General features: G+C 39.0%; 1 protein-coding gene across 10 annotated transcripts in view; it reads right to left on the reverse strand.

Moving 5' to 3' along the window:
- The window catches only part of SGIP1 (SH3GL interacting endocytic adaptor 1), a 215,865-nt gene that overhangs the window by 115,879 nt on the left and 89,393 nt on the right, over positions 1 to 10,593 (reverse strand). For all 10 annotated transcript variants that reach the window (XM_028489286.2, XM_028489287.1, XM_028489292.1 and 7 more), the window contains one exon: positions 627 to 690. In XM_028489286.2, coding sequence (XP_028345087.1) covers positions 627 to 690 — 64 coding nt within the window. The remainder of the gene's footprint in view (positions 1 to 626; positions 691 to 10,593) is intronic.

Below are 10,593 nucleotides of genomic sequence, written 5' to 3' on the forward strand. Positions count from 1 at the left end.
GGCTGTTGTTCCCTTTGCATGAAACGCACGTCCTCATCTTCTTGAAGGCCAAAATCAAGGCTCCTCCCTCTTTGAAGCTTCACTGATCATCTATTCAAATATGAGCTTTCCCACCCTCCAATTCCCCAGAAATTCCATTTCTAATTGCTCCTAAGGAACTTACCACATATTAATTTGTATTAGTGATAATAGGAGTAGTAGCTGCTGCCATTCACTGAGCGTTTACTAAGTACGTGTTACCACGGTAGTCATATCAAATGTTAGCTCTTTTAGTTATATGAAAGATACTTCAATTTGCGTGATAGATATTCTATTCGATGAATTATAAATTCTCAGAGGACAAGGCCACAGGGCAATTCTCAGCACCTTGTGATAAAATTTACGCACGATAAAAATGTACAGAATGAAAAGCTAAAGGTGCGAGATCAACATAACCTTTTTTCTTTTCACCTGTGTCTAAACAACTATTGATTTTTGCATTTTCTAACTTTCTTTCAGGGATTCTTGCCAAATAAGGGGTTTAACAGGTTCATTATTCTGCTATACAGCAGACCACACCAGATCTGCGTTCCCACACGGTCACAGCCAGCCGATGCTGAGAAGTGGTGTTCTCCTTAAGTACATACGTAGAATCAGTGTCCTTTTCTTTCTTCCGTATTCCAAAGGCCTTCCTTGTACGTTTTTTCAATCCTGTGGGAAAACAACAAAAGGTCAGAAAATCTATTTTCTATTTGAATGTTCCTAGCAACATTCAAGTGAACATATTTTTAAAGTTGCAATATATTAGTTAAATTTGAATGTTTAAAAAGCAATGCAAGTTTCTTCATGTGTATGCATGTGTATGTGTGCATGTGCATAGGATTCATTATTGTTTTTCAACCGATGTTTATCAAGGACATGGCACTGTAAGTTCTTAGCCCTATGAGCAATGTAAGAATATTTTTAAAAAAAATGGAAAGGAGATCAAGACAAGGTACAGTAAAGTTGGCAAGCTTTTCTTAGACTATTGTTAGCCATCGCCCAAATTGGCGCTGTGCCAAGAAACCCCATCACAGACTTAGAAGAACAGTAATTTCCAGGTTAGATGGATTCTTGAGACTGGGATAGTTCCAAGACAGATTATGTAAACCATACGAAAGAGCCATATTGGCCTGACACATCTTTGTATCCCATATTCCCAGTTCATCTTTTTCTACTTCCTCAATTCGGTGGCTATACTGGATTCTCTGAACATCCCCAGTATCTGTACTCCTGTATCTCTTTTCTCCTTATGTGGTCCTTGCCACTGGCTCAAATGCTTTTCCCGTTTTGTTGATATTTACAACTTCCATATGTGCCTTCAAGGCCCAGTCAAATGCCCCCTCCTCTGTGAGGGCATCTTAATCTTAGTGCTGTCAGAAACTGACTATCCTGTGCTCCCCCAAATGCTGCTGTTATATGTATTACAATATATCAAAGCATTCCACTTACTAGTTCCTATGTCAGTTTCCCTCATAGACTGTAAGCCTTTCTAGGACAGAGGCCAAGGATACCCTCAGTATGTCCTCTACGCCAAGTAGAGGAACCAGATAATATTTGTTGATTTAAGATGTCTTCCAGGAAGCATCATTCAGGTGGTATTGGGGTAAGAAGTTTCCTTTTCTTCCATCCTGGACAAACCAAGCCTAGTCTTATATCTTCTATTCCTCTCCTGTCAAGGCTCTGTCTGGGATTCCTATCTCCCACGTGTCCTGTAATTACATATGTGGCTTGTGTTTCTCATGTTAGTGAGTATTATTCAAATATACCAATGCCTATATATTCAAAATCTTAGACTTGTTACTGGTGGTTTGGAACTTCATCCTGACAAATTAGAGCTGGAAAAGTCACTAACGTTCAGGATTTGTTTGGCACTACCAGGGGATCAAGGGGAAAAATACTGACAAAATCAGAGATTTGATGACATCTTTTTTTAAAACATATGAGTCAGCCCAGATCACTCAGATGATCTGAGTCATTCATTATCTGGCTCTTAGGATACTACTCAAATATAATCTCCAAAATGCCTCTGTTTGTCTAATTTTGCATTTGAATAGTCATTCCATTTAAGATGTTTAGGTCTTTAAAATGTCAATGTTTGTTTAAAAAAAAAAATCTCCTCGCACATTAAGCTATTCTCCATTACCCTCCACGTGAGGAGTTTATAGAAAACTTATTGACATTTAAAACTACCCACCCATAATATTTAGGAACACCTTCTCTCTGTTCATTTTTAGTTTTGATGTTGAAAAACTTCTTTCTTCTCACCTCTAATTGCCTTATCTCCTTATAGGGACAAAACAGTGTAGTTAAAAATCATCATTTTCCTCCTATAATTTATCTTGGGCTTCAAGTCTCTTAATTGGCTTCTCCATGCTTCTAATTCAGCTTTGGAGTCACAATGAATGCTATATTCACCAGTCACTACTGGTTTTTATAGAATTATAACCGAATGCTATTATTATCTTATGTTTTCAAATTACTCTATTTTCTGTAACTTGACCATGAGACAAGAGATAGCATGCCCTACCAAACAGATGAGAAAATACAGACAAATTCCAGTAATTCTTGTATTAAATTAGTAACAGAGCAGGCAATAGTAATTTTCCATAGACTCTGTCCTGTTTTTGACCACCAAACTTGGATAATAGCCAACATGAACTAGGTCATGAACGTCATGAGTTGTCCATTTTCCAGCAAAAAGTGCCCTGGATCAGGCTTCAGGAGACCGAGTCCATTCCCAGCATCATTTCTAATTGTGTAGATGAGTTACATTCTTTTGGTATTTCCATCTCTCAGTGTACAACAAATCAGCCAGTAATAAGGAATGAAAGAATTTGCATATGTTCACAAAATGCAATGCCATTCTGTAGTTTTAGTTTCACTGAAAGTCATATTTCCCATATGTAGAATACATTCCCATATATGGAATATAAATAGGAATACACTAGAGATGTGACATTCCAGAAAAACAAAACTAATCGAATTATTGAGTAAGAAAAAGCACTGAAAACTTTTCCCCCTTGAAAGGTGGAAAGATGTGAGAAGTTTAGAAAAGTATGAAGAAAACTCTGAAAGACTAAAACAAAGTTATGAAATATAAAAGTTATTCATACCTTAACAGGTTTTTGAGAAGACCCAGGAAGAAACAGTCATGCCAACCATGTTAAAAGTGAATGGAGAGGTGTGGTCAAGTCTTTTGAGAGTTTATTTAAAAATATTCAAAGAAATTCTTCAGAAGAGAGCAAGGACAGTCAAAAATCTTACAGGAGTAACAAGTTTAAGACACTATGTCTGGTAACATGATAAGCTTAAAAAACAGTATATCCAATGATTTTTCACTTCTGACTCCAGAAGAGTGTAATTGTTTTTAGGCTGGGTCATGACTTTTTGTCAACTATTCTTTACCAAAAATGGGAGGGGAAAAAAAATTAAGTACCTTTGAGAAATGAAGTACATAACTTTTCCCTTTACAATATCAAAACAAAGAGATCTAAAGAGAAAGAATTTTAAGGTCCTGATGATCTGGGGCTAGAACAGTTTTCTTCCAAGCTATGGAATTGACAACATCCTCCTGTGTGCATGCAGAACTGGGTCAGAAGTCTGGCCTGTGCCTCTTAGCGTCTCTCCACCTAATTTAGATTCTTTTAGCTTCCATCGGTATTATGGGAGAAGCTAGCAAAGTCTGGGAACAACAACAACAACAAAATTAGAAACAGACTGAGCTTTAAGAGGGTAGGAAAGCTTATTTCAAAATAGGTAGTCCTGGATACGATGTTACAAGATAGTGAAATAAAGAAACATGCAGAAACTGACAATAGTGACAGCACAAATATATCTAGTAATATTTGTAGCTATCATTACTGAGGTCCTACCTATGGGCCAGGTACCAGCTGCTTTGCATATGTTGACTCATTTAATTTTCTTACAAACCTTGTGAAAAAGTAGGAGGTGTTTTCTTTGCAAATGATGAGCCTGAGGGTTCACCTGAGTTAGGTTTTATTTATCATCATCTCTAGGGAGGAAATTGGAGGCTCCTTCTCCCTCCATGGATCCCCAAAGTACTGCTGGACTCTGTCCTAAGTTCCTTTACACTCTCTCCCTGGGGCAATTTCATTCACTCACATGATTTCATTTTCCATCTGTATGCAGATGAACCCTAAATCCATAGGTCAGATCCAGTACTATCTCATGAGCTTCTGGATATACAGCACTTCTTCTCATGCTTAAACTTCTACAAATAGACATCAGATTTCTTTGAAAGCCTGTAGGTGCCTATGTGTGTGTGTGTGTGTGTGTGTGTGTATACATATATGTAATCAAACCACTAAAGGTATGTCCAATCGATTAGTTTACAATTATTTTCTGAATAAAATCCCCCTTAAAATGAAATAGCTCTCCATGAACTAATGAATGGATAAACAAAATGTGGTGTACCCATACAATGGCATATTATGCAGTCATTAAAAGGAATGTGATACTGACACATGCTACAACATGCATGAACCTTGAAAACATTACACTAAGTGAAAGAAGCCAGATACAAAGAACCACCTATTGCATGAGTCCATTTATGTGAAATATCTGGAGTAGGCAAATTCACTGATACAGAAAGCAGAGTAGAGGTTGCCAGGGGTGGGGTAGAGGGGAAATGAGGAGTGACTGCCTAATTGGTACAGAGTTTCCTTTTGGGATGATATAAAAGTTCTGGAACTGGATTAGCGGTGATGGTTGCACAACACTGAGAATGTACTGAATACACTTAAACATGGCCAAAATGGTAAATTTTGTCGTGTGTATTTTATCACAATAAAAAAGAAACAGAATAGCTCAAGCCAGATTATTCTGTGACCAGAGGGAAGAAAGATAGGAGGGAGTGAAAAAGAAAATAAAGAGACAAGGCAGATTGGCTTGAAGGTTTGGAATCCTTTTTTTCCTTTTTATTTATTTTTTTGCTAAAGTTGTCAAATATTTAGTTAAGAAACTGGGAGCTATATAGTCACAAATCTGTGTTCATGATCACTTGCACCATCGAGAAAGTGATATGTCCACAAGAATTTACAACTACAACGAAACCTCCAGCTTTTCTCTCTCACATAACAGCTGTTTACAAAAAGCTTGTCATGAGGGGCTTCCCTGGTGGCGCAGTGGTTGCGCGTCCGCCTGCCGATGCAGGGGAACCGGGTTCGCGCCCCGGTCTGGGAGGATCCCACATGCCGCGGAGCGGCGGCCCGCATACCAAAAAAAAAAAAAAAAAAAAAAAAAAAAAAAAAAAAGCTTGTCATGAACACGTTTTTATGTAATGTTCCTTTCAGCTTTTCTCATCAGATCACAATGTTATGTTAATCCCTACTAGATGGTAAACTCTGTGAAGTCAGCCACTCTGCTATGTAGATGTCTGTCTTTATTTTCACTGCCCCATAGTGTTTCACGAATAGAACATTCCTTAAAATGATTTACTCAATTGTATTAAAATAGAGGCATTATTTCTCACCTTCTTTTCAGATTGCAAGTCAGGCCACTGGAAGCTTATGAAATCAATTTGTTAGGGTGAAACCTCCATTCAAAAATGAGGTAGAAGAGAAAAACTAAGTGTGCATTGCCTGTAGAAAGGATGAAGACTGTATCATGAAATTCTTGGCCTCAGCTGTGTGGGTGGTGAGTGTCTGCAAACTGAGTGACCATGTAAAATATATTTCTTATGATGGCTCCAAAAAGTTTGAAAGTCTTTAAAAAAAATAAACCTTTTTTTAAAAAAGTGTTTTAAATTTAAAACACAAATTACTGTGTTTACTATGTTTTTCTCTGAAATGTCTCCTAACTAATTAAAAAATAAAGATAACTTAGAACTTCCTGACTTTGAGTATACGACTCCACAGGTGAGGAAGAAATAATACAGCAAAAAATTACCTTTATCAATTTCCTTTTCTCCCAAGTGTAACTGTTCTATAGAGATTCACTAAGCAAACACTAAATTCTAAATTTGAGCCTTTAAATGTTACAATGAAAACAGCATTTGTCAGAGGGATCTTCCAAAACGAAAATTTAGCCTCTATACTATATACTAATTTTAGGTAAAACATCAAAATCTGATACTCAAAAGAAATAAAGGGTTTTTGCTTGGTTGGTTTCACATCTTCTATTTCTTAAAATTACAATTGAAATATTTTTCCCTAAAAATGAAGACTAGTTCTATAGATGGACAGATTGAGATAACAGTCCTGGAGTTGAGTCCAAGACAGGAGAAATCAAGGTGTGAGCATCCTGTAGGCAGGAGCTGAGGACCAAACTCACAGAAGATTCTGCTGGTCTTCACAAGATGCTCTCCTGCCACATAGGAGTGAAAGTGGAGAGTCCTGCCAATACCTCCTCTTTTCTCTCCTTGTCCTGAATTCCTACCATTCCACTGCTAGCTGGTAAGACAACAAGAAGAGGTCAAAGGTAGACTGGTCACCATCCTATCAGCAAACTGGTTTATCTCCAAGATAACTTAAAGGGACTGGCATGGGAAGAGATGTGGCACTATATTTTATTACCTTCCTCACTCACGTCACAGTCTTGCTTACACACTGCTTTCACTAACAGCTCTTTATTATGGTGTTAACCCCCCCATATAAGCATTTTGCATTTAAAATTGATGAAGAGGCGTCACTTTTGCAGATCATGTTCCTGGGGTGTACTTGATTCTTATGCTTCCCACTCCTCTACAAGCAGTGCTTTGAGCAGAGCTTGGACCAGTCATGGCCTGGGCACAGAGCTGGCTCTAAGAGTGACCTAGAGCTTTGGGAGAAAGAGGAGAGGGTGGCGGTGACAGCTGTCTAGGGTCAGTATGGAAGACACAGTTCATAGAGGAATGCAAACCATCTTCTCGTGTACCTCCTCCAGAAGCATGAAGATGCCCCTCCCAGATACAGAGCAGGAGACATGGTGGAAGGCAGCAGAATGACTGCTTTCTTTGGAATCCAAAGATCTGGAATCAAATCTTTTTTTTTTTTTTTTTTTTTTTTTTTTTGCGGTACGCGGGCCTCTTACTGTTGTGGCCTCTCCCGTTGCGGAGCACAGGCTCCGGAGCTCACGGGCCCAGCCGCTCCGCGGCATGTGGGATCCCCCCGGACCGGGGCACGAACCCACGTCCCCTGCATCGGCAGGAGGACTCTCAACCACTGCGCCACCAGGGAAACCCTGGAATCAAATCTTAATTGGACCTCCTACTGGCTGTCATTTGCAGCAAAACGTATAGAGAATCTGAGAGGCACTGTGTTACTTTCAGTATAAGATTCATGTCCTCCCAGGACATGCGGTTTGGAGGAATAGCCTCAGTTTTTCTCTGTGTAATCCCTAGGAGTGAGGGGAAGGCAGCGCTGCTTCACTGAGTCCCTCATACGTGTCTCGCACTATGCTAAGCATTTTCACAGACTAACACTTTCAACAAGCCCAGACGGTATTACTAACCCCTACTTTATGGAATAAGAAATAAACTCAAAGTGATTAAGTTCCTTTTCCAAGATCACCAAACAAACAAGTTAGATAAGACCAAGCTTTTGAGCCAGGTCTGTATGCCTCCAAGCCAAGCATCGTCCCGATGCTTCTCTCGGTACCCAGGGCCATGCCTAGTACACGGTGGACACACCATCCATGTTTGTCTAACACCTTTTTAAAAAGCCACTGAATGTTTGTATAATAATTAAAAGAAAAACCAATGACTTTTCTGGATGTTTGCAATCTACATTCCATTGATGTTTAGTTTTTGAATATTTATTTGTATATATGGAGGTATCAGGGAAAGAGAAGGAGCCCTAAGCTGCATGGAGTGGACCTATCTGACAGCATGTGCATTAGGGCAGGGAACAGAGACTCAGGGGGACGGGTGTGGGGGGACCTCACCACATTTATAGGTGAAGAATGTATACGGTGGCACATCGAGAAGCTAAATTTAGCCCAAAACACACATCATGAATAAAAACCAATAGATGTAATTTGTTAAGTACTTAAGATGTTTGAGGAAATTCATCAGGAACTTCATTATCTTAGCTCAACACAACCTTATAAAGCCGGAGCTATATTGTATTGATTACATACCATGGGGCATGAGGAGTGACTGGTGTCGGGTCACACAGGTGGTAATTGACGGACCACATTTCTTTTTTTTATATTCATGGTTATAGTTTATTACAGAAAGGCTTATTACAAATTAAAATCAGCAAAGGAAAAAGGATGCTTAGAGCAGATTTCAGGAAAAACCAAGTGCAAGCTTCCAGTTGTTCTCTCCTACTTTTGCATGGGTAGTGCTTAATTCTCCCCGTAGCAATGTATGACAACACATGGGAAGTGTTGCCAACCAGGAAAGCTCACCTAAGTTCAGAGTTTTTACTGGGTGTCAGCTCACATAGGCATGGAACACCTGCATGACTGACCTGAGGTTTTCAGTCTACAGTCCCCTAGATGTCAACTGATAAACCCAAAGCTTCAGGCATACAAAGACAGAAGCTCACCACAAATCACACTGTTAGCCTAAACTATCTGGTATGGCTGAAGGTTTCAGATATACAATGTCCCTCTTATCAGGCAGGGTATTCCAAGGGCTCCCCCAGAGTTTAGTTCCTAGCAGTTGGGACAGACCATATTTCAAAGTCCCCTCTGCCTAACTCCAGAGTCTATGCACTTCATGTCTTTGGAATATCTTTCTGTGAGTTGACAATTCGTCTTGCCTTCTTATCAAAAATACCAAAAACCAAAACCTTGATTTTTTTTTTTAATTGAGAAACATTTTTAGGGAAATTAGGCAGTACATTTGTTAAACAAAAAGACTGCGTTTTGCATGTTTAAATCTTTTTGTGCTGCCCAGTGAACATAAAGAGACCCAATAAATGTTTGCTAAATGGATTATTTGTGTAATAAATGTAAATTTTCAAGCTTGAGTCTTCGTCAGCTTGGAGGGTTACTCAAAGGTGAATCACATGTAATGGAATTACTTATTTTCTGCAGGAACCCCGGCCAAACATTTGGTCTCAATAATAAAAAACAGGCAAATTTAATTGCCCTGGGCGTAATGCCACATATTGACAGCAACTCTCACTGGCAATGTCTATTAATTATAATGGCCACTGTATTTCTGTCAGGAAAGATTAAAATGCTTTGCGTACTAGCTCTTCCCTGAAGTTTTAAATATAGGTACTAAAATCCAATTCAGATTCTTTGTCCTAAGAAGGTCTTACAGAAAAATGTAAGACCAGTTAAGATGAAGGCCAGTCTCTCCCATGATTTTTAATGATATTTATGATTTCCAGTGCCCAGACTATTGCCTGAGATATGGGGATGCTTAATAGAGGCGAGTACCAGGGAATATGAAAAATCAAGTTCACTGTCGAGCAGTACCTGGCACAGGGTAGTCACTTAACAAAAGTTCGTTGGTTGCTCTACACATCTCCAGATTGTTCAAAATTGGTATGCATGTGGTCTGAATGCTTTACTTTCATTTTTATGTGACTCAAAGGAAATCCAGATGATCTTTGTACTTAGCACAGAGCCTCTTTACAATATGGTACCCCTTTATTCTGAGCTGAGCCTATTGGGGGAAATATGTATCTTAATGACACACTCCATTAGTGCTGGATTTTAAAAGAGGCTGATGTGGATGGCACCTTGAAATTCAGATTTGATATACAGGAGTTCAGGTTAGTGCGCTGAAATGGAGATGACCGTAAGACAATTAAGACTTCAAGGGCTAAAAATAGTAACAACTTTTAAAGAAATATTTGACCTTTTGGAGACATGGAAGAAATGTTGAAAAGAAAATGGTCATGGAACAGACTTATGGCCACAAACGGACTTAGTATTTGCTATGCCAATATCAGTGCAATGAAGGAGTTGAGTGGGAATGGGAAGAATTTTAAGCAGGTGAACAACTTCTATTCAGCTTTAAATACAGTAGCAAGATCCATGGGAAACATGCAGTTGTAAAAAAACGTAGGAGCTTTGAGCTCTGAAAAACTTTTGTTCAAATCCCATCTTCACTACCTTCTGGGGTAAGTTACATAACTTCTCCGACCCTCAGTTTTTTCAGCTATCTATCATAAAAGGTTTTTGTAAAGTTTAAATGGGTGTAAAAGCTTTGTATCATACATAAAATATATTGCGCATCACTTTATGCATATTTTTCTTGCTTTTCTTGCAGTTTTGACAGTTACAAAGCAACTAGAAATCAGCTATTTTAACAGATTACATAAAAGTAACTAAATGCCTGATTTCAGCACTTATAGCATCTCCATAGCTCTATTCCTTTAGAAATAAAAATACAACATCAAAATTTGAAAATAATCAAATTTTTAAAATCTCAAGCTTCTCCTGGTTACAGCTATAAAAATAAAACCAAGATCAAGAAATGTAATTTACTAACATCTATCATAAAAGATAAGTGGGGATTTAAAAACTCACAGTAAGGGCTTCCCTGGTGGCGCAGTGGTTGAGAATCCGCCTGCCGATGCAGGGGACGCGGGTTCGTGCCCCGGTCCGGGAAGATCCCACATGCCGCGAAGCGGCTGGGCCCGTGAGCCATGGCCGCTGAGCCTGTGCGTC

This window comes from Physeter macrocephalus, chromosome 4, assembly GCF_002837175.3.
Source record: "Physeter macrocephalus isolate SW-GA chromosome 4, ASM283717v5, whole genome shotgun sequence".
NCBI classification, from domain to species: Eukaryota; Metazoa; Chordata; class Mammalia; order Artiodactyla; family Physeteridae; genus Physeter; species Physeter macrocephalus.